General features: G+C 46.0%; 1 protein-coding gene across 8 annotated transcripts in view; it reads right to left on the reverse strand.

Annotated features, from left to right (window-relative positions):
* The window catches only part of SIPA1L3 (signal induced proliferation associated 1 like 3), a 353,179-nt gene that overhangs the window by 127,016 nt on the left and 200,975 nt on the right, over positions 1-25,188 (reverse strand). For all 8 annotated transcript variants that reach the window (XM_036408270.2, XM_036408269.2, XM_036408265.2 and 5 more), the window contains 2 exons: positions 16,176-17,979; positions 12,160-12,290 (listed from right to left, as the gene is read on the reverse strand). In XM_036408270.2, coding sequence (XP_036264163.1) covers positions 12,160-12,290; positions 16,176-17,682 — 1,638 coding nt within the window. In that variant the 5' untranslated portion in view covers positions 17,683-17,979. The remainder of the gene's footprint in view (positions 1-12,159; positions 12,291-16,175; positions 17,980-25,188) is intronic.

The following is a 25,188-nucleotide window of genomic DNA, read 5'->3' on the forward strand; positions in this document are numbered from 1 at the left end:
GCACAGTGACCACCTCTTGGTCCCTTTCCCTAGCCAGCAAGCTCCAATTGCCTGATGGCCACCCACAGTGGGAGCGGAGCTGGTGAGCGGGTGGAAACAGCCAACATCTCCGTCCTTTTCCCTGGCCGTCAGGCACTGATCATTCAATGGTGGAGGGGGAACAGGATGTGGGTGGAAGTGGTGGGTAGGGCTGGCTGCAGGCAACTGGGGAAGATGGCCTTGATTGCAGGCCAGGCCTAGGGACTGTACCTGTGCACAAATTTTGTGTGGTAGGCCTCTAGTATGTAAATATAATACCATGTACTGGTGCCCTGGCCATCAGTATATGAAGATTTGGGCCTTCAACTATGGCACTCATTTTCAATCTAGTTTCTTTCTTTTAAAAAAAGTTTTAATTACCATTTTATTTTATTTATGTTTTAATCCTCACCCGAGGCTATTTTTCCATTGATTTTCAAAGAGAGTGGGAGAAAGACAGAGGGAAGCATCAATATGAGAGAGTCACATCAATTAGTTGCCTCCTGCATATTCCCTGACCAGACCCAGGGAGGGCCAGGGCCAGGGAGGGCCAGGGCCAGAGAGGAGCCTGCAACCAAGACACATGCCCTTGACCAAATCAAACCCAGGACCCTTTAATCCCCAGGCTGACATTCCATCCACTGAGCCCAACTGTCTAGGGCTCAATCTGGTTTCTTGACAAAAATCACAATCACAGATACCACCAAGAAAAATTTCAGTCTGGAAGCTGGGAAGAGACACGTAGTGCTCTTTCCAGGGCCTGCAGAAGGAGCAGGGCTTTAGGCTCATCCAGGAACCAAAAGGTTATGAGTTCCATTCCCAGTCAGGGCACATGTGGTGTGGGATGAGTTGTCTTGTATCCCTCCTCTCTCTCCTAAAAATGTTATTCAGTTAGAATTAAAAGAAAGTAGGCACACCTAAAAAAAAAAAAAAAAAAAAAAAAAAAAAAAAAAAAAAAAAAAAAAAAAAAAGTACAATCAATAGTTCTGATTCAGTTGGTCTGTGGTGAAGCCCAGGCATATAAGTATGTATGTAAGTATACATATGCTTATATATGTGTATACTTACACACCACACACACACACACACACACATTTTTAATACCACTCAGGTGATTCTGACATGTAGTCTGTGTTTAAAACCTTTAGTCAATCTTGACCATTTAATTCCACTTCCCCAGATATTGCTTTCCAAGTTGTCCCTACAGCTGGCCATGTGTCTAGTTCAGGCAAGGAGATGTGAAAGGGAATTCAGCTTGGGGAGGAATTCTGGGACAGATTCATCCCTTGTAAGAGGAAATTTGCTTTTCACCTGACCATTTCTTCTTGCTAGGACATTGGTGTGCTGATAAGATGTTTGAAACTATGGCAAACACCTTGTGATCATGAGAAAGAGAAAAAAAAAATCACAGAGAAATCAATCCCAACAGCCAATTTCCTCCAGATTTCTTGTTAGATAATAAAATAACACCCTATTTTAGTTTAGCAATGGCTAGTCAGGTTTTCTATTACTTTGTAGACAAAGTAAATTCTAACTGATATAATTCATTACAAGTCACATTTATGAAGGTTCAGTTTACTGTAATTCAAGTATGATAGTAGTTATCTAGTTATATGTATAGGTCTGTTTAAGAAGATTTTATTATCTCCATTTTACAGATAAGAAAATGGAAGCTCACCCTGGCCAGGTAGGTCAATTGGTTGGAGTGTTGTTCCATACACCAAAAAGGTGGTGAGTTCAATTACTGGTCAGGGCACATACCTAGGTTATGAGTTCAATCTACGGTGCATATGGGAGGCAACTGATCAATGTTTTTCTCTTTCCCTTCCTTTCTAAAATCAATAAAAACCTATCTTGAGGATTAAAAAAAAAAAAAACAAACCCATAGGTGATCATCGATAGTAGGGTAGGTAAATGGTACTTGACGCCTCCTACAACAACATCAAAATTACAACTAAAATACAAAACAATTATCATTTAGAACCACCTGAAATCTGGCTGAATGGAAGTCCTATAACTAGAGTAGTAAAGAAGAAAGTATATTGAGACGAGTAGGAGGGGTGGAGGCATGGAATGGGTTGGTCCAACACCAACATGTGATGTTTTTTCAATTGGGATGAGTATCTTGACTATGGAAGCCTCCCGTGAGGAGCAAGGTGTCCCAGCCCCACACCAGACCCCTCATTCCAGGGTTCCAGTACTAGGGAGAGAAGTCCCCGTAACTTTGGGCTGTAAAAAACATTGGGGATTGTGGCTAAGTGACATGGAAGCTGCTGGAGACCCAAGCAGTTCCTCTTAAAGGGCTAGTGCACCAACTTACTCAGACTCACTCCCTTTGAGCTCCAGTGCTGGGGCAGTGGCTTCCAGGAACATATGGGGAGGAATTGGATTGTCTAGCATCACAGCAAGAACACAGGGTTGGCTTTTTCCCAGAAAGGGGTACTCACAAGTGTCATTGTTCCTATGCTGCAGAGCTGATTGCCAGGCACCATATCTGAGTCTCCATTCAACCTGGCTCTCACACTGATTGCTCCTACCTGGTGATTCTCTGAAACACCACCGACCTAAGCTGTTTGCAGCAGGTTTTCCATATAAATGGCTCCAGACTTTCCTAAAATCTCTCAAACAAGCAGCAGCTGATTTCAGCATGCCCCATACATCTCAACAATAGGACCCAGGCCCAGAACTAGCAGTAGCCTGCCTTGCTTCTCAGCTTTGCCTTTCCTGAGCACTTCCAATCCTAACACAAGTAGCAGCCACTTGTAGATCCCTCTGTGGCTCCTGATAGGTAGCTCCAGGCAGGGCACAGACAGTGCACAGCCTCAGACCATGCCAGATTATAACTATACACTTAAGGGGCAGACTCAGTGAGCACCAAAGCCCCACTGAAGCAAGTCCTACTCCATAGAGTGTCTTCTGCCCAGCAACTCTTCCACTGTAGTTGCAGCTGATCCTCAAAGCCAATTGGCCTGGAGGTCAATTCCAGTGACACCAACAGCAATCAAAGCTCAACTACAACAGGATAGTGCACACACCCACATAGAGGTGCTCAGCTCAGGTGACTGGGAAAGCTGAGCCACTTGGCCCTACCAGACTCCTTATACACAAGGACACTCCACCAATTCCAGGAAACATAATAGCTCTACCTAATACATAAAAATAAATACAGGGAAGAAATCAAAATGCAGAGACAAAGAAACATGTCACAAATGACAGAGCAAAAGAAACCTCCAGAAAAATAACTAAATGAAATGAAAGCAAATAAACTATTAAGTACAGACTCAAAACAATGGTTATAATGATGCTGTCTCTTTCCTCATGATCACAATGGTTACAGTGAGAGCTACAAGGGACTATGTGAGAATTTCAAGGAAATTAGTAAAAACATAAAAAACATGAAAAAAGACGAGTTAGAAATGAAGAATATACTAACTGAAATGAATAATAATTTACAGGGAATCAACAGTAGAGTGGAGGATGCCAAGAATCAAATCAGCAATTTGGAATATGAGGAAGCAAAAAGCACCCAATTAGAACAGCAAAAAGAAAAAAAGAATCCAAAAGTATGAAGATAGTGTAAAGATCCTCTTAAACAATTTCAAGCATCCCAACATTTGTATCATGGGTGTACCGGAAGGAAATGAAAGGGAGTAAGAAATTGAAAACTATTTGGAAAAAAAATAATGCCAGAAAATTTCCCGTACCTGGTGAAAGAAATAGATAGTCCAGGAAGCACAGAGTCCCAAACAAGATGAACCCAAAGAGGCCCACATCAAGACATCATCAATTAAAATGCCCAAGGGTTAAAGACAAAGAGAGAATCTTAAAAGCAGCAAGAGAAAAGCAATTGGTTACCTATAAGATAGCACCCATATGACTGTCATCTGATTTCTCAACAGAAATTTTGCAGTCTAGAAGAAAGTGGCAAGAAATATACAAAGTGATGAATAGCAAGGACCTTTAACCAAGATTACTCTACCCAGAAAAACTCTCATTTAGAACTGAAGGTCAGATAAAAAGCTTCACAGACAAGAAAAAGCTAAGGAAGTTCATCACCACCAAATCAGTATTACATGAAATGTTGAAGGGTATTCTCTCAACAATTGAATCTAAAAAGCAAAATATATGAACAAGGATTCTGATGAAAAAATACACTGATGAATAAAACAGAACCAGAAGCATGGAAGTATGGAACAGACTGATGAATCTCAGAGGGAAGTGGGGAAGGGTGGGAGGTGGGAATTAACCAAAGATCTTATGTGCATATATGTATTACCTATGGACACAGACTATAAGATAGTGAAGGCCTGGGGCAGGGTGGGAACCCAGTGGAGAAGAGTAATGGGTGGGAGTGGGGGAAGGGGACATCTGTAATACTCTCAACAATAAAGATATTCTTTTAAAATGTGGGGAAAAAAGACATCCTTCACAACTTAAAAGAAAATGTAAGCTCCAAGAGGTTAGGCACCTTATCTAAGGTCACCACAGCTAAGTGGCTGAACCAGGTTCCAACCCAGGCTTGAATTCTCCAAAGCTCATTATTCTTTTCATTTGAAATTTTTTAAATTTTTTTAAATTTTTAATTTTTTTTTTTTTTACTGTGAAGTATAATCTATAACACATATAAGCAGAGCTGAAGGAATTATCACAGAGTGAACACTTAGGTAATCACCACCCATATAAAAAAAAACACAACCAGCTCCCAGAAACCTTTCTGTGCCTTCCCCTCCTTCCCCAAGAAAACCTTATCCTGATTTCTAACCCCATAACTTATTATGCCCATTTTTTAGTTTCCTGCAGTTTGGATTTCTTTTTTTATATCTGGCTTTTGTCTCTGAATGCTATGGGTATGAGATTTAACCATGTTGCTGCAAGAGGCTGACATATTTACCACCATGGATTTAATCCACTCTACTGTTGACGAGCATGGAAACTGCTTCCAGTGATGGACAACTGTGAGGTGCAGTCAGGAACATTCACAGAAGCACCTCTTAGAGCACAAGAACACATTTTCTTTTGGATTTATACCTAGGAGAGAAATTGCTGCAACACCAGGTAAGTTAATATTCAATTATTGTATATTGCACTGCAAAGTTTTCCAAGTGGTTGTACCAATTTCCACTTTCCCTGTCTGAGAACTCCTGTTGCTTTGCATTCTCACTAACCATAGCTCAGACTTCTATCCACCATGTGCTGCTGGCCACTAGGTGATGCCATACGTGGGGTTAGGCACAGCAGCTCCAGGACCACACCAAGATGGTACAGCAAGGTCTGCAGCAGTACAAGGAAAAAACCCTTCCCTGAGGGACTGTTATAAGCACCCAAACAAAATATACTTGGGTCTATGGTTTAAAGACTAAGGAGGACCAATTCTAACTAGTAAAACATACTCACTCTAAGTCAACAGTCACAGAAGGTGGCAAAAAATAATGTGTCATGACATTGCTTTTAAACGTACAGCTAACCCTTGCCAAACTGGACCTGGAAAAGAGGTGTGCGTGGAAGAAATGGAATGACCTCATGCTTGGGAGTTCCCAGTTCTGATCTTGGTAGTTAATACACAAACAAATCTCTTATCATAAGCAGGGGAGTACTGAAATAGATCATTAAAAGCAATGACGTCTTATGCTTTGCAATGCCAATCTGGGTGGCCTTGGAACTATGGGTTTCAATTAATGCACCAACAAGATCAGCGTGTTAGTATCCCACAGACACTGCTCCAAAGAACCCTCTGCTGGGGTCAGGGATCAGCGTGGACCAGAAATCCTCATATTCTCTTCCACAATGGAGACAGGAGGCCTATGGTCACATTTTGACTCTGACTACTTGACCAAAAGCCATTACTTGAAAAGCTCCCCAAGCTCTCCTTCTTTGCTGGGGACAGTAAGTAGGGCACTGGCAGGCTTGAGTGGCCACCTCTACTCTGATTGGTCCTGTCCACTGCCATGTACTACCTGGATTGTGACAGCAGCCTCCTCCAGACCTCCTTCCTCCTGCCCTGCTGCCACCTCACCCATGTCCCTTCTTTCCACAGCCTGAGTCAGATCATGTCTCTGCTCTACCCAGAACCTGCTAAGGATTTCCCATCACTTTTAGAATAAAACCTACACTTACTGCTCTGCCTGCAAGGCCCTGGCATTTCACTGGGGGAAACTTGTCAGGTGAGCCACAAAAGGACCTCAGGGCCACGTAAACAAGGAAATTCCTATCTACACAGATGGTTCTCCACCAATATCCCTGCCTTTCTCTGTGCTGCATCCACCCTCCTTTAAGCATGTTTTCCTGGGAGGCCACTTGGAAGTCAGTCTGCCTGGGTTTGAATCCTGGCTCTACCACTTCTCCAGCTGTGTGACCCTGGGCCCTTTTCCTCATCTATACTAATAAAAGGGTAATATGCTAATTAGACCTTCCAGGAAAACTTCCAGACATCCTTCTGGACAAAGCCATGGTGGCGGGGCTGAGGCAGAGATGATTGGGAGCCATCAGGCCAGGAGGGGAGGGCAGTGGGTGGTGAACAGGCCGGCACGGGGGACAGTTGGGGGCAAGCAGGCTGGCAGGGGGGAAAGTTGGGGGCGAGCAGGCCAGCAAGGAGGGGCAATCAGGCTGGCAGCGGGGAGAGTTATAGGCAAACAGGCCAGCAGGCAGAGTGGTTAAGAGCAATCAGGCAGGCAGAAGGTGAGCAATTAGGAGCCAATGGTCCTGGATTGTGAGGGGGATGTCCGACTGCTGGTTAGGCCTGATCCCTATGGGGTCCCAGATTGGAGAGGGTGCAGGCCAGGCTGAGGGACATAACCCCCCCTGTGCATGAATGTCATGCACTGGGCCACTAGTCTATACTAATAAAAGGGTAATATGCAAATTGGCCGGTGGGCCCTCACACAACAACCAAATAGCAGGCTCTGTGGGGTGACCAGGCCAGCAGAGGGGGGCACTGAGGGGCGACCAGGCTAGCAGGGGGGTAACTGAGGGGCGACCAGGCCGGCAGGGGGGACGACTAGATTGGTGGGGGGGGTCAGTGAGGGGTGACCAGGCAGGCAGGGAGGGCTGTTGGGGGCCACCAGGCCAGCAGGGAAAGGCGGGTGGGGGCAGTGAGGGGCAACCAGGCCAGTGGGGGGGCAGTTGGGGATGGCGGGGGGCGGGGAGAGAAGGACAGTTGGGGGCAACCAGCCTGGTAGGGGCGGGGCAATTAGAGGTGACCAGGCTGGCTTGGGGAGGGGGGCAGTTGGGGGCATCCAGGTTAGCAGGGGGGAGGGAAGTTAGAGGCAACCAAGCCAGAAGGCAGGGCAGTGAGAGGCAACTAGTCTGGCGGAGGAGGCAGTTAGGGGCGACCAGGCTGACAGGGGCGGGGCAGTTAGGGGCAATCAGGCCAGTAGGCAGAGGCAGTTAAGGGTGATCAGGCTGGCGGGGGGGTGGGGGGGAAAGGGGGGGCAGTTAGGGACGATTAGGTAGGCAGGCAGAGGCCATCAGAGGCGATCAGGCAGGCAGGCAGGTGAGTGGTTAGGAGCCAGGGGTCCCAGATTGGAGAGGGTGCAGGCTGGGCTGAGGCCCCCTCCCTGATGCATGAATTTTGTGCAACAGGCCTCTAGTCTATAAAATAGAGATTATAGTGCCTGCCTCAAAAGGTTATCAGGATTCAATAAGTTAATACATATACAGTACTTAGCACTGTATCTGGCATATAGTGAGCATGCAATAGTGTTAGCCATTATTATATGTACATGTGTCAAATGTATTTGTACAAAACCACACATGCAGTTAAGAATTAAAAGGTCCCAATCAAAATTCTTCCTTTTCTACTAGGTACACTTAGGTACTGTTTAAATTCTTAACAGTGAGTGACTGTTACTTTTTAAATAAACAAAAAATAAAAATACAAACCTCTAACCTTCACAAAACTAAGGTCTGTCAAAAACTCACCATTGGGAGGGCTAAATGGAACTGGCTGATCTTGGTGGACCAGGCAGTTCCTGGTTTGGTGCTCCCTATGTCATGGGAGACATTGCCAGTAAAGAGGCTGATGATAGGGCAGTCCTGGTCTGGACTTGTCCTGTCCAGCATAGGTGTGTGCTGCTAAAACCCAACTCCAACTCTGTTCTTGCCCCAGTGGGAAGCTCAGTGCTGCCAATACTTACACTCCTTTTGCCAGGAGATGTAGGCCTGCTTGGCTGTCTGCTTGGTGGCTGGTGGTGGCGGCCATATGGGCCAGACCAGCCAGATGGCTTGGAAAACAGCTGGGCCCTTGCTCTGCCCCCTTGCCTTAGTTTACAAGAGCCTGCTACATATGTGTAAACAGGAGGATAGAACTCTGTGCATGAACTCAATCCTTATTCTCCAGAGTATACCCTGACCTTGCAACAGAGGGCGACAGCCATGACAGCAGTGTCGTCATAATATCTGCCTCTTAGAGCTCCCTGCTTTGCAGCCTTGTGCTTTCACACCTGTGCTCTTCTTGCCACTCCAAGAAACAGGGGGCAGCACAAAGTCTATTTTACAGATGAAGATACTGAGGCATCCAGAAGTAAATCCATCTGCTGAAGGTCACTCGGCTAATGAGTGGCAGAGCTAGACTGATCCCAAGGCTGTCTGCTCCAGTCAGAATTCAGTTTTGACCTGAGAGTGAATGTGATGAGTGGTAAAGAGCATGAGCTCAGGCCCCAGGCAGCTTGGGTCTATGTCCAGCTCTGCCACAGGCCTCAATGTCCTCATCTATAGAGCAAGGATCATAATGAGACTGTAGAGAGAATTTGAAGGATCAGTGCATAGAAAACACACAGGACAATGCCTGGCAGGAATACAGGCTACATAAAAGTGTTAGCTATTTAAAAAAAAAAAAAATATTTTTTATTGATTTTGTACAGAGAGGTAGGGAGAGAGATAGAGTTAGAAACATCGATGAGAGAGAGTCATCGATCAGCTGCCTCTTGCACACCCCCTACTGGGGATGTGCCTGCAACCAAGGTACATGCCCTTGACCGGAATCGAACCCGGGACCTCTCAGTCCCCAAGCCGACGCTTTATCCATTGAGCCAAACCAGTCTTGGCTAAAAGTGTTAGCTATTGTTGTAACTACTCTGAGACTATGAAATTCTCTGCTCTGCCACCACAACATATAAAGGGTCTTAGGAAGGAGCCAGGCAAATCTTGCTGCCTCTCCCTCCAACTCCAGATGATGAGGCCCCTGGGCCTGAGTGCCCAACAGAGCAGCTATGCAAGGACTTAGCCTAGGGCTGAATCTATGTATGGCCTGTGTGTGTGTGAAGACAGAGAAAGGGCTGCTTGTGATTGTGAACTTCATGGCAGGTCAAAATTCACAGGACTGACTGGCATGGACAAGGGGACAGTGGACTGAGACCACTCCCACTGCTGACTTCACTGGCCTTTCCCTAAGTGCCAGGCCCAGCACTGCTCACTTTATATGCACAATGTTACAGAGCCCACACCAGTCCTATGAAACTGAAATTCCTAAGAGTAAACAGGCTGTGAGAGAAGCTATATGCCTAAGGTTTCACAACTGCTAATGGCCAAACCAGGATTTCCTCATACTCATCTCTCCTTCCTTGCTTTACTTTCTACTTTGTCCAATCACACTACATAATTTATTTGTTACTATTCCCTCAGTGCCCAGCATAGAGCTGTCAGAGGGTAGGGCTAAGTGATTCTCTTTTTTTTTTTTTTATTAAAAAGATAAAATTTTTATTGACTTGAGAGAGATAGAGAGAAAGAGCAACACTGATGGGAAAGAATCAATATCAATTGGCTGCCTTCTGCACGTCCCACAACCTGAGATGTGCCCTGGCCAGGAATAGAACTGGCAATGTCTTGGTGCATGGAATGATGCTCAACCACTGAATCACACTGGCCAGGCCTGAGTGAATCTCTATGGACAGACTGGAGGTTGGTTTTGTGGGTAGCAAGGAGATGGAAGCAGGCACAAGCCAGAAATGGTTCTAAGTCAGTTTCAAACTTATTGAAAAGGAGCCACAGCAAAAATATTGCACCCTGACCCATCATCTTGACACCAAAGTCTCATGACTCAGAATGTGCAATGCAGTCTGGTATTTTAAAAATCCATTCTACATATTCTATTTCCACTAACAACAACAACAACAACAACAACAACAAACAATAACATAATAGTAGTAATACTGACACTAAGCTGAGTTCACACCTCATGAATGGGTCAGCATAGAGTCTAAACTGTTACTAAAATCTCAGAAGCAGCTGAGCTGTGGCTGGAGCACAGGCTGACACCTCACTGTGCTTTGGACAAGTCCCTTCACCTTTCTATGATTGTTTCCTCATCTGTAATGGATGATAATGCCTTCATCACAGAACTGTCATGACATTTAAGTGAGTGAACAGACATAAGAGGGTATAGAAAATGCCCAACACATAGTGCTAAACAATTGTAGTAAATATTATTTGTATTTGATCATTGCCACCACACCTAGTAGTTTCCCATGTCATACAACAGTCTCATACAGTGTGAGCTGAGCTGTCTCCTCATATTCTGCCCCAGTGCTCATGTGGCTAGAAAGGCAAGGAGAGGGAGGAGTGCTGCAGAGACAGGTAATCTCCTGCAAAATGGGCACAAAGTTTGGAGGCTGCCTCCCCTCAGCTGCCACAAAGCTTCTGTGTTATCACATTTCCCCTCAGTGGGAAGGCCTTCATGAGGGGTTGGGGCTGGGTCCTTGGTACAGGCGTCTTCAAACTACGGCCCGCGGGCCACATGGGGCCTGCAGAGGAGTCTGATCCGGCCCGCCAGGTTTTTTGGGCAGTGAGCGCAGCCGAGGTATTACAGTAGGAATTAGTAGTTCATATAGTCCGGCCCTCCAGCTCTCTGAGGGACCGTGATCTGGCCCCCACTTTAAAAAGTTTGAAGACGCCTGAATTAGCATCTGCCTATCTGAATGAGTTCCAGGCTTGGATGGCCTCACACATCATGTTTAGGCAAAGGCCAGGCCCAAGGGGCTATGCAGAGCTGAGGGAGACCCATTTTTAGGGATCTTCCCAGCTAATAATTGTTCCTTTTCTGGAAAGGTTTTTTGGAAATCTCCATTGTTTTTGCTCACCCAGGTGTCCCCCCCCCCCCCCCCCCTTCTTTTTTGTCAGGCAGCCTCCGCCAGGTGGCTCTGATAAAACTGTCAATCACAATGCCTTGCCCTGCCCCTGTTCCCTGGGTGGAATGCATTATCTTAGATCTGGCCAGTTTCCTCTAACATCCCTGATGACAACGGCTGGCCCAGGATGCAGACTTTGTGATCCAAGCAGAGCCAATCAGAGTCCTTCCCAGAGACTTAGCAGATAAGAGTATCTTCCCTGTAGAAAGGAAGGCATAAAGATATAGAAGAATTGAGAGGCCAGTCTCCATTTTCCTGTGACATGAAGAGAGTTTATTAGAGGCAAAAGAGAATGGCATTCACAATCTAAAATGAAGCTAAGCAGAATGGAGACATGAGCAGGCAGAGTTCTCCGGTGGCACTGTTGGAGTGCCTGGGCCACCATGCCAGAAGCTAGCCCCACCCCTTGATTTGCAGATACATGAACCAATGAATTATCTTTCTGGCTTAAAGTTAGAAGTAGATTTTTGTTACTTACAACTTTAGAGCCTAATCAAGCAGGGTGTCCCCAATAAGCCTTGTTCCTTAGTCACAGCTGACATGTAACCAAGAGGAAGGCCTCTGACTAAGCCAGGACAACGGAATTCTAAATGCAGGATGAAGAAATGCAATGAGAGTGTTTTGAGCCATCAGTATCAATAGCAGTGCTTTGGGTTGAGATTTCCAAATTCCTGCTCTGCCCAGGCAAGCTGCCTTAAATCTTTTTTCCACTCTGCAGGATATCTCATGGTACTGAAAGAATCCTCTGCATACATCCCTTTAATAATTTCTTGCAAATAGAAGACCCAGGGCTCTGCACATCAGATAGACACATCAGATTCCAATTCTGGCCTGGATACTCATTCACTGATCTTAGATTTGTTTAATTTCTCTAAGTCTTAGTTTTCTCTTCTGTAAAATGGGGAGACTCGTGATTTGAGGTTATCAGGAGGATTACATGAGATGAAGGAGCTGAAGCGCCTGCCCATAGTTCCTGGCAAGGAGGAAGAGTGCACAGATATTTATGTAATAGCGAACCTACCTCTCGGGTCCGGAAGATGATCCTATACTGGTACTGAGGCCCATGGTCCTTGTGGTCCTCCAGCTTCTCGCGCTTTATGCTCACGGCCACTGGCCCTAGCTTCTCATCTACACCAAAGTAATTGGCATGCTCTGTGAGAGAAGAGTAGGTGAGTTCAGAGACAGCTCTCTGGTAATATCCCATGGCAAGTCTGCTGAGGGGACTGCGGGTCAGGGCAGGCTCTCAGTCCAGACATGGCCACATTCGATGGAGAGTCCGTAAGAGGTGAACATCCATCTTACTATACCATGTCAGCCAAGTCACGCAACTTGAGCCTCAGTGCTCTCTCAGAAATGAGGGCCCTGACATTACCCACAATTCATAGAGCTGATGAAATTAAATTACAAATATAAAATGCTCAGTGTGGTACAGCACATAACCACCCAGTATCATTGTGATTCTTCTGCATTTGCAAATGTTCATTAGTTTAGCTGCCAAATTACCTCTCAAGAAATGGTTAACACTCTAGAAGTGATTAAGATTCTAGCTAAAGAGCCTTTGAAATCTGACTAGCTATTTGCCCTAAGTCACTCGATAGTCTTCTCATCAGTAAAAGGGGATCAGTAAGGATGGACCCACTTCTCAGTATAATTGTGAGAATTAAGTTAAAAAGTATTAAACACTCAGCACAGAGCCAAGCACACAACAAACAAGTGAGCAGTGCTAGCTATTACTACTCCCAGGCCATGACGTTTGTCACAGAAAAAGGACCGATAAGCATCACCTTTATCTGATCGCATTTCTATAGACCCAGGGGACTTAACCACTACTCTTTTTCCCCCTTGTGCTTACATAGCCAATAATGAGTCATGGAGGAAGTCTCTTGCTCGCTCCAGGAAATGACAGCTATCTCACCCCTTTTCTAAAACATGCTGCTTTATTCTGCTTCCAGCAAACTGTTCTTCCTGTATTCCCCAAGTATCTCCTGCCTGTGGTGGATACCCACCAACAGTCTGACTTGACCCAAGTCCATGAAGTCAGCATGTACCTAGAAATTCCTTCCCATCCCAGTGCACTGATGTTGAACTGATGGTGCCTAATTTCATGAGATGCTTTTGCAAATCAAAGGTTTATCTAAGGCCCAAATAATATGTTAGTTAATGACCCAATCAGAAGAGCACCCACAGTGGGTTCAATAATTTCCCCAGCTGGCAGAGAACAGAGTAAATACTATATTCCACAAATACCAGTTCATTCCTAAAGCGGTTGCTGTTTTGTTTGTTTGTTTTGTTTTGTTTTTTAATACACTAATGCATACCCAGGTATCTCGCAAATGGTCCTGGCAGACAGTAGGCACTTAATAAATAATGACCAATGACTAATTAATTTATGAACTTCCAGGGCTACAAATACTTTTTAAAGAAAGCTGCTTTTTTAAAAAGTTGCATGAGTACTTACTACCAGCCTAATGAAGAGCTACATGTTTTAATGTACAATCCTATTTGACCCTCATTACAATCCTTTCATGTAGTTATTTCTAGATGTGAGCTAAAAAGAATGTATCCTGTTAATTAGGTACAAAATTAATATGCATAACTGTATACATATGTATATGTAATATGTATACAAAATAAATATGTACTAATATCAAAACCCAGTTTTGATGGGTTATTCAAATCCATGTCCACCTTATTGTTTTGGCTCCTAGATCCATCAATTTCAATGAGAGGCCTTGTCAGCTGCTGCCACTGATTATGGATTTGTTCAATTCTCCCTGTATACATATACATATGCCCCTAAACCTGGTTGGCAAATACAAAGGTTCACAACTATTAGAGCTTTTGGATGAATTTTTAAATATCAGCCTGAAATGGCCTTTTCAGTTCCTCCTAAAAGAACTTTTAACCTTGAAATCCGTTTTGTGTGATATTGATATTGCCTTACCTGCTTTCTCTTGGTTAGCAACTGACTGAAACTTCTTTTTTAATTCCTTTATTTTCAATTTCTGTGTCATTTTGTTTTTGGGCATGTAATACTACTACAATCATGTCTATTCCTCACATGAGGACACGGAGTCTAGAGGAAGAAATGTGTCATGTAGTTAATAAGCTATGGGATGAACACCCCGAATCCAGGGCTGCCTGACTGCAGAGACTGCACTCTGAACCTTGTGGTTATGCTTGAGTAGGACACTGCTTTAAAGTTTTCAATTAGTGGCTATGAAGTATTGGCTGCCTATCCATTCATCCCTTCTTCCTTTTTTAAGAAAACCCTCTAATCTTGGGGGAAGAAAAAAGAGAGAGTATGTCTAGCTAAAAATCTCTATTACCCAGCCTGCCTTGCAGATAGGAGCAGACAATAAGCAGTAACAGTTGGATGGGCTTCAGAGAAAACTTTTTAAAAGGGATTGACTTGACAGGAGGTCTGCCTTTTTGCCCTTATCCTGTCCTCTCTTTCTCTGCCTGGAAACAAGCATGAAATGACTAAAGCTCCAGCAACCATCTTGGACCAGGAGACCACCTGAGGCCTGGAGACAATGTACTCAGATTGGCATTCCACTAATGCTGAGGAGTAACAATATGAGCCCTGAGCTGCTGACCTCTGAACTTCTTCATGAGAGAAATAAACTGCTATGCTGTGGTAAGCCTGTTATTGGTAGTTGTAAGCAATTGTGAATTGATACAGTTACCATCATTTAAACATTAGAAGAATTCACATTTTTAAAAAATCTGAATTTTAGGAGAATCTTGAAAAAAATCATAAAGGATGGCAACCCTGAGTGTGTCTGCATTCCCTACATGACAACAATGAGCTGGAGCTGAGCAGGAGCTGCCCTTTGTGTAGTGCCTGCTTGGTGTGCTTATTTCTGTACGTGTCCTGCCTGGGTTTGTGGTCTCTGTCCTATGTTACATTGCCTCGTGGAATTGTCCCACCAGCACCAATAAACTTAATGATATATAAAGCCTGTCTCTCCCTGGTGTTAATGACTTCAAAACATCAATAATTCCACTTTCAAAGGGGATCCAGAACCTCCCTGTTTCTTCCCTGCCCCTATCCTAGATGCGTCAATCATCTCCTTCTTGGCTCTCTACCTCCAGAGGGAGGCTGTGAACATAGCCAGATCAGGCCTCTCCTGCTCAGAAACCTCTTGCAGTTCCATCTCACTTGGGGTAAAAGTGAGAGTTCTCATTATGGCCCACAAAGTCCCACATTATCTGCCCCTGTCACCTTTCTGCCTTAGCTCTTTCTCCCCCCATCCAGTTACTCAGCCCAGGAACAATGGCCTTCTTCCTATTTGGTGTTTCAGAACTATTGTATTAATACTTGTTGTTCCCTGTGCTGGAAACACTGTCACTAGTCTTCCTCCCCTCCTACTTCAGTTCAATACTCAAATGGCACCTATTAGGAGGTTCTTCCCAACCATTCCCTATTGAAAATCACAACTTCCCACCCTGACACTTTATTTTTCTCTTGGCTGCTTTACTTTTCTCCATAGCACTCCCTACCCTATGATACCTTATATATTTTATCGATTTACTTAGTTTTAAAAATGTTTTTATTGATTTCAGAGAGAGGAAGGGATGTGGAGAGATAGAAACATCAATGATAAGAATCATTGATAGGCTGCCTCTTGCACACCACCTACTGGGGATCAAGCCCACAACCCGGGCATGTGCCCTGACCAGAAATTGAATCGTGACCTCCTGGTTCATAGGTCAATGTTCAATCACTGCCACACTGGCCAGGCTATTCATCTAATTTTATTGTTTGCCTTTCACCCACCCCTAAAACATTATACTGATAGGAAACAAGGTTTTTGTGTTTAACTGGCCAATATTGTATCCCCAGGAACCAGGCACATATTTGCTAAATGAATGCCTCACATGGTTCAAGGATTTGGCGTGCCAGCCCTGTGTTCTGACGCTTGCTCACTAAATCTTCACAGCTCTGCTCTGCCATAGTTCCTAGCACACAATGAGTGAATGAGCAGGGGAGTCTCAGAGACAAGCTACCACCCGCCCGCCTGCCCCAGTCACCTTTGCCCACGAAGTAGTCCTGATAGTAGCGGGCACCCAGGTCCACATGCTCAATGCTGTACTGCTTCGGGCGACTCTGCGTCCTCTGTTGCTCCTTGGGCACCTCCAGCACAGAGATGCTGGCGTTGGTGCGGTAGGTGCTGAGGCTGGGCTCGGCCAGGCGGCACTCGCTCCTGCCCGAGGAGGTGGTTGAGGCCCGGGAGAAGCTCACATTGCGCTCACACTCGCCACCAATCTCATTGCGGAAGTGCGGGCAGCTGAGCAGCAGGTCATTGCTGTTGTCATCGCCCAGGTCCTGCTCCAGGTTCTCCTTGTAGTTCAAGTCCTCCGTGCTGGTGAAGGCCGGGTCCAGGCCCCCAAGGCCATGGGCCCGTGACACTGTAAGGGATTCCATGGCCGAGGCAGCTGAGGCCCCAGTGGTGGTGTTCCGCCTCTGGGCCGAGGACACCCTGTTGGCAGCTGCCTCATGAAGGTCAAACAGCATGCTTTGTACATCAAAATGGGCAAAACTCTTCTGGCAGACCCATGGCCTGCTGGCCTCTGGGGGGCTCCGCCCTTCCTCTATTTCCCCAGGGGACCGGCCAGTGTCACACTCTGGTTTACTGCTCCTCAGCTTCCGGAAAATGGATGAGTCCACTGTGTCCCCACTGCCCAGGCCCCGCACAGGCTTCTTGCGGGCCCTCTCCTTCTCCTTCCCAGGCTGTAGCGGGAGAAGGTTGTCCCTGGTGGGCTGCTCATGGCAGAGATCTCCCTTGGCTCCGCTGACGCTCCCTGGGAGGTGTGGGCCTGAATGGGCCTGGAGGAGCTTGGTGAGGTTCTGGGAGCCCTGGGCCTCTGGCTGCTCATTCCGGAACTCATTGAGAATGTCAAAGAAGCTTTGCTCAGGCATGCCCTGCACATCGATAGAGGAGGTGCTCCCATATTCGCGGAAGAGAGGCAAGGCTCCCATGAGCCGGCTCCCCCTAGGTTCCCCCATGTCCTCCATGTCACACTCGCTAAGGGTGAGCTCACTGCTGCTACGATGCCGCAGGGGGAGGAAGGCCCTGCCAGGGGACCGGGGCCACCCATCCTGGAATTCCACATCTTTGGACCGTCTCCTGGAGAGTCGGTGGAAGGCCCGGGACCCTGAGGAGGCTGGGGTGCTGGCGGAGGGCTCTCCATTCTGTATGCTCCTCATGGAATGGGCCACCTTTGTGGTCTTTGTGCCATCTGTGTCCTGTGAGGGGCTTGGATTGTTCTGCTCTCTCAGGGCCTCTCTCTTGGGTGGCCAGTCAGCCACTCTTGCACGCACACCCATCTTGGGCACTGTGGGGGTGGTGGGACTGGGGCGGGTGATGGCAGTAGCTGGGCTCTCACCAACAGGCTGGGGCATGCTGCCATTCTGGACCCAGAATCCCATGGGAGCATAGTCTCCTGTTTGGGGCCCGGGGAGGACATTGCCTCCCCTAACCCCACAGCTGGCTGCCGGGTCCATGCCATCATTGGGAATGGGCCGATAAGTGGTCATAGTCCACAGGCACTGGAATGCTTTGGCCCCTATAAGCTGCGGAGTAACTTTACGGGGTCCTCTGGCCCTCAGCCATTGTTCAGGGCTACCAGTCCCAGGATGAAGGATGCTGGTTCCTGAAGCCTGACAGGAAGGTTATGAGTCTGTGGAGTCCAATTCTCCACCATTGCTGTGGAAAGCCGAGCCAGGACAATCTCAGGAGGCAGGTGTTGTCCCGGAGCTACAGTCTGAGTGGTTCAGCAGGGCAGAGCAAACAGCAGATGGGGAAGAGGGCCAGCAGGCTGCAGGGGTGCCATGCTGAAAAGGGAGAAAAGGCAAAGGTGAGATGTGATGTTACTGCTTCTAGAGAGTGACTTTTTTGGACAGCTTCAGGCAATTAAAAAAATCTTTTTATTATGGAAATTTCCAAACATACCCCAAAGCAGAGAAAAGACTATGAAGAGCCTTTTATTACAGCACTAGAGGCCCGGTGCACGAAATTCATGCATGGGTACTCTCCTAGGCCTGGCCTGCGATCGGGGCCATCTTTCCCAACTGCCTGCAGCCGGTCCCGCCCTGCCATGGGTTGCCTTCTGTGTGTGTGGTGACCAGTGGGGTGGGAGCCTTGGCCTGGCGCTGCACACATTCCCCACCACCCACCCTGGGTTCCCCATTCGTCATCAGGTGATTGGAGCCTGCTGGCTGGGGAAAGGGACTGCAAGGTGATCAAGGTCCAGCGGTAGTTCTGGTTGTTCCGCCATTAGGGTCAATTTGCATATTACCCTTTTATTGTATAGGATTCTTCCCTCATTGTGAGAGATATACTTCAAGACCACCAGTGGAATCCTATGTATTATGCTTTTCCCCATATATATAACTATGATCAAGTTTAATTTATAAATTAGGCACAGTTTGAGATTAACAACAGTAAGTTATAATAAAAATAAAACAATTATGACAACATACTATAGTAAAAGTTATGTGAATATGCTCTCTCAAAATACCTCATTTTACTGTACTCATCCTTCTTGAGATGATATGAAACAGTGCCTATGTGATGAGATGAAGTGAGGTAGTCAGAATGGTGCATAATTTAACACTTATGAATAGTTTATTTCTAGAATTTTTGATTTAATATTTTTGGACTGTAGTTGACCATAGATAACTGAAACTGTGAATAAGAGGGGGACTACTGTATTTGCCATTGCTATTTTATCCATCCACCCCTCCTACACTTTTTTTGAGAGACTATTTTAGAGTAAATCCCAGATAGCATGCCGTTTCACCTATATGAATAGCTTAGCTTATATCTCTAGTAGATAAGGCTTTTAAAAATATAACTTCATCACACCAATCTAGATTAACGAGAAGTCTTTAATACCATGTAATATTCCATTTGTACTGCATTTCCCCCATTGTCTCAAAGGTGTCTTTGAGGCTGATTTGTTCAAACCAAGATCCAAACAAGATCCATATTCGGCTTTCGCAAATATATTTCTCAAGTCTCTTCTATGATACTTTATAATGCCACCCCCTTTACTTGATGCTGTTTATTTATGGGATCACTTGTGCACAGTTTCCCACTTCCAGGATCTGACTGACTTTTCTCATGGAACAGGCTCTGCTGTCCTCTGAGTCCTGTCTATTGGTGGTTGTATACAGAGGCTGGACTGTTGTTGGCCTGTTCTACAATCTGCCGGACTAGCTACCTCACTGGAAAGAAAATGAGAAGGGCCGATGTTACTATGAGCACTGGGGGAGGAATGTCTCTAGAAACCTGAGGTGGTAAATCTCTTATTTCTGAGATCTCCTCAATGGCTCCTGTTAGAATAAAGTTTAAATTCCTTCTGTCGGCCCCCAAATGTCACAGGATCTGACCCCTACCAGTCTCCCTGATGCCACTCACCATTCCCAACCAAGATCCCACCACACGGTTCTTCTTTTCTATTATTTTGACACAGCAAACCCCATTCAGGCATGTGGGTAGCCTTCCTTGGTTCTTCACCAAGCTGGCTTCCCTCCCATGAGGCCAGCTCTTCAGTAAAGCTTCCCAAATCAAGCTATGAAGCCACAAAAGCCTGGTCCCCTCAAAGCCTTTCTTTCTATCACCAGCCCCCTCTGCTTTGTTTTTACACCAATTGAAATTATTTTTGTTCATTATCTTTTTACGTACTTTTTTCACCACACATTATCAATTTCAGAATGGCAGGGGTGTCTGTGTTGGTCACCCATGTATTCCCAGTCCCTAGAACAGTGTCTAGGACTATTTATTATATGAATGAGTGAACAGACAGCTTCTAACTTGACATGCAAGTGTACCCTGAATTGCAGACCTCTGGGGAAGCAAGTTTGTACTTCTGCATGGCAACCTGAAGTACTCTGCAGGATCATCTCCCTTCGTCTCTACCTTGAACTTCTGGAAGATGAAACTCTCTGCTACAGAAGAAAGGGAAAGTGAGTCGTGGTCTGTGGCAGAATCTGTTGGTTGCCTGATTCTTCTCAGAGTACCAGTCTAGGTATCTGGTTGGGCTGGGTATCTGGTTCAAGGTGACCAGTAAGTTTTCTTTCCTTTGGAATTTGGAGCCAGACATAGCTACTCTAGTCAGCAAGTGTTGGTATTCTCTCTCCAAGTGAAGAACTGCTAAGCCTCGTGTTGTGAGTGTATGTGTACATGTGTGCCCAGAGGTATGGCATGACTTGACAGAAAGGGGAAAGCATGAAGCAGATTCATGGAGAAAAACTAGGGTGAGTCTATATCTGAGGTCATGATGCCCCACACCCTACTGGGCGTGGGGTCCTAGGCCAGGCTCAGTTGTCTGGCCAGTCAAGGGCACTGCTTGCACTAAGCAGGGCAGCTGCACCCTTGGGCCAGCCTGGCAGAGTTCAAAGAACTAGTCTGTATACAACCACCAATAGAAGCCACATTTGGTCTAGTTGGGAAAACCAGTCACTGAGATGTGACCCTGAGTTGTTTACACAAGCTCCTCCTGACAGATGGGTTTTGCTGATGGCACTTTGTTTTCAGCTCAGTTGGAAACCCCCAATCCGTTTTGTTCCCTTCTGCGAAAACACACAGATGTTGTCAAGGCCCTGGTCTCTGCACAAATCTGCTCTCCGAGTAGGTGCAGCCATGTCCCTGTGACACTCTGAGGCAGAGTGATACCCACAGCCTCTCTGGGATTCAAGAACTAGTGCACATTGGGACATTTCCAGCTGTTCACTGTTGAGCATCACCTTCCTAAAAGCACCCTGATTTTCCTATGGGGATTTCCATTATGAGACATACAGCCTCGGTTCAGAACATGGTGTGCCATGGCCTGGTTACTGAAACTGACTCAATTTTAATCTATAAATTGGGATAATACCACCTATCTCACAGTGACTGCTACTATTAATCACCCCTTCATGTATCTTAGGCAAGAGCTCCATCCCCTCCCCACAATTACACCACAGCCAGGGGTAAGGTAAGCACAGGACTCCGGCTTAGCCAGCAAGCCAATGTTCTCTGCTTAATCTGAGCAAGGTTCAGAAGAGCATAGAAGCTGGGGAATGTCCTGTAATGGTGGGAGATGGTGTTCCTGGCTTTCCCTGTGTGTGGCGTGGCTTTCGCTGGGAACCCCTGGTTCCCTTCCTCCAGTGTTCCTGCGCTCCTGCCCATTCTCTGTATTGTTAATTCTATAAGCCAAGATCGCCAAGTGTGGCTTCTGCTGTTGCCATCTGAGAACCTTGATTAATACATGGCATGGTGTGCAAGGAAAGAACCTGGGAATGGTAGACAAAGGGAAAAATGGAGCCAACACAACAGCACAATGAGAAGTCAGCAGCAGTGGGACAGTCACATGGGATGCATTTGGCTGCAAGCAGGAGAATATCATCCAACAGTGGTTCAGGTGACAAAAACATTTCATTATCTCATGTAACAAGAAAGTAGATACGACAGTTTCTTGCTTGGTACAGTGGATGATGTCAGACACTTTCTTTTTCTCTCCCGCCAGCCCTGCACAGTGTGTTGCTGGTTCTCAACATTGACTGTGGCATCGTGGTGCAGCTGGCGGCCATAGCTAAGCTTCTCACTGAACCATGGGCAAGGAGGAAAGAAAGAGTTAATGTAAGAATGTTTTTTCTACCTATCTGACCCAATCAGGAAGGAGAATCTGCCAGAGCATTTCCCCTACCTCAATAGACTTCCTTTAAAAATTTTTTTTAAATTTATTTTTTACAGAGAAGAAGGGAGAGGGACAGAGAGCCAGAAACATCTATGAGAGAGAAACATCTATGAGCTGCCTCCTCCACACCCCTACTGGGGTACATGCCCTTGACCAGAATCGAACCTGGGACCCTTCAGTCCGCAGGCCGATGCTCTATCCAGCGAGCCAAACCAGTTTTGGCTCAACAGACTTCCTTTTATGTCTCGTTGGCCAGAATGTGGTCACTTGTTCGCTACTCCAATCGCCAGAGAAGCTGGGAAAGTCAGAATCTGTGACTGTCCTGAGTGCCCTAGGGTCATGAGGACTTATCCCTGGGGATGGCCACACTAGCCCCTCAAAAGGTCAGGGTCTATCCATATCTCTATAAATGCTCACAGACTGTTGCTTCTGAAGAAACTGGGGAACTGGGATACTCCCTAACCAAGCCTCTAGAGCCCAGAGGCTGGAACAGTGGAAAAAGACAAAGATCATGGTCTAGGTGTCCTGATTCTGAAGGGCCCTGCTTTGTGGGGCCACAATGGGCTAGAAGAGGGGCTCCTTCTGGAGCTCAGGAACAAACCATGTGACCAGATCAGAACCAGTGAGGCCCAGTGACGTCCTGGCCAGGAATGCAGGTGCTGAAGACAGTGTTTTTCCCTCTTACCCTGATTCTGATAGAATGTGAGGAATGGAATTCTGCAGCCATCTTGTGATTATGAGGGGAGAACTGTCTGTGAAAGGGGCCAATAGTTAGAGACAATCTGGGGACTACAGTCATCATTTGCATCAAGCTGTACCTGAAGTCAACCCTATTCCACTCCCCCACACTGGACATTTTAGTTATATAATAAAATAACAATAAAACATATATTGGTTTACCATGGCTACCATGTTTATCATCCTTCTATGTAGCTCAGTTCCTTTTCTAAGCACTTTACATCTGTTATTTCTCAACTCTCACAACAATTCATTTAGGTAGACATCATTTTACACACAAGGAAACTGAGGAATAGACAGGTGAAGTAATGTGTTCAAGGCCATATGGCTATGTGATGGCAGAGTTGGGATTGACCCAGGTGCTTCATTCCTGAAGTTGGGCAGACCCAATGATTATGGGCAAAGTCTTGGACCTCTCTGATTCTCAATTTCCTCCCTGGTGACACACACTAAAATATCTCCAGATCCAACCATTCTGCTGAGCACCAAAGTCAGGTATCTATCTATGTATTTATATAACATCACCACGTATGTATCCCACATGTATTACAAGGTGAACATTCGCTGAAACCAGTTTGGCTCAGTGGATAGAGTGTTGGCCTGTGGACTGAAGGGTCCCAGGTTCGATTCCGGTCAAGGGCATGTACATCCCCAGTAGGGGGCGTGCAAGAGGCAGCTGATCAATGACTCTCTCATTGATGTTTCTAACTCTCCATTCCTCTCTGTAAAAAATCAATAAAATATATATTAAAAAAACACAGACCTGACAAATAAAAAGCCGTAATATTATAAATAGCTGGTGAATAAATAAATGGATGAACCAGGAAGCACTGGCACAAGTAGGGGTCTGTGACTTGAGGGCAAATAAAGTTTGCTTGGTATCCAGGTGTATCTGCCCCTGGGAAGAAGCTGAAAGTAATACATGGGGAAAGGGAGAGGGAGGGCATTGCCTATTCGAAGGCCTTTAGATGGGGGTGGCAGGGAGCCAAGGCCTCCTTCCCAGGTAGCCTTCTGTATCCAAGGCTGCCTGATTTGCTGAAGGTGTTTCTCCTTCTTAGAAATGTGATCCAGTCACAGTGATGGGGGCTCAGTGGGACCTAAAAGATCTGGATAGCTCAGAGCTGTGTCTAAGGGCTACTCTCGGAGGCTCCTCAGGGCATACACATGGTAACTGTTTCTGGGCAGATATAAGCAATTTATTTGTCAAGTAAAAACTAGTCCTTACAACTCATTCATTCAATACAATAAACATCACATTCTTATAAATCATTCAATCCAAATTATTGTTAAGAAAGCACTAAAAACTTATTGTTATATGTTATCAGGCATGTATAACTCATTGATTTATTCCACAAACACTGAGTACTTAAAGCCCATCCGTTTATTTAATATGTTTCTTAGCACCTACTACAATGTACTACTGTTGTATGTGCTGAAAATAAAGCCCTGAGCAAGACAGACTACACTCCTGTATCAGGAACTTAGTTGCAGTAGAGGGAAGCCAGAGAAATAAGTAAACAAGGACAGAAAACAAGGTAATTTCAAACGTGGTAAGCAGTATAAATGAACAAAAATGTGAGAGGGTGGGGTGGAGGGTACTCATCTACAGTTGGGAGAAGACCAGGAAGGCTTGTTGTGGGGGTGCTGTCCGACCTGGAATCTGCATGAAGAGAGCGCACCGGTCATGTACCAGGTGTGTTGATAAGTGGGGCTGACCAGCAGGGGCAGGAAAGTTGGGAGTGGCAGATGGACAAGGCCTTATGGGGTTGTCCCCAACTGTCCATTTGAGGCAGTAGGGAGCTTTGTAAAAATACAGGTGCTTCACACCCCACCCCGAGAGAGTATGAATCAGCTGGTCTGGTGTGGGGTCAAGTTCTGCAGCCTGGCCAGCGTGGCTCCTGGTGGAGTATTGACCTATGAACCAGGAGGTCATGGTTCAATGCCCAGGTTTCAGACTTGATCTCCAGTGTGTGATGTGCAGGAGGCGGCTGGTCAATGATTCTCCCTCATCATTGTTTTTATCTCTCTCCCCCTTTTCCTTCTTCTCTGAAATCATTAAAATAATTTAAAAATTTAAAAAAAAGTTCTGCAGCTGTTTCTAATATGTATCCAGGGCTGAGGACAGAGGAAGGAAGAGAGAACAAAGAGAAGAGGGTTTGACACTAAGTCCCAGAGGCTTCAAATCTGAGAGCCAGTGAACACATAGGCAGAGCAAGCCTAGGCAGAGAGACAGGCAAGTAGGTGTGGCAGAGGCCTGAGTAGTGGGTGTGGTCTGAAGGGGACCAGGTGGTCTGCAGGGTTGAATGTTGTTGATTGGGGCCATGCACCATAACAATTATTGGTCTGAAGAGTCCTGGAGAACTACTACAGGTGGTATTTCACAGGACTGCTGCTCCAGGGAGCCTTGTACACACCTCTTGTCCCCCAGTGCTGCTGGCCTACATACTTCCCTCCACATCCCCGTCAGGATCACTCACGTTCTCCCTTTGCTGTGCTCTGAGGGTCTGCACACATCCTCGACTACAGGAGTTAGCACACAGGATTTTTAAGCCTCTGAGTATCGTTTGTCCTCCTTAGACTATAAGCAGCTTCAAGTCTGCAGTGGATTGGAATCTATGACATG

The sequence above is a fragment of the Pipistrellus kuhlii genome, unplaced genomic scaffold, assembly GCF_014108245.1.
Source record: "Pipistrellus kuhlii isolate mPipKuh1 unplaced genomic scaffold, mPipKuh1.p scaffold_m20_p_38, whole genome shotgun sequence".
NCBI lineage: Eukaryota > Metazoa > Chordata > Mammalia > Chiroptera > Vespertilionidae > Pipistrellus > Pipistrellus kuhlii.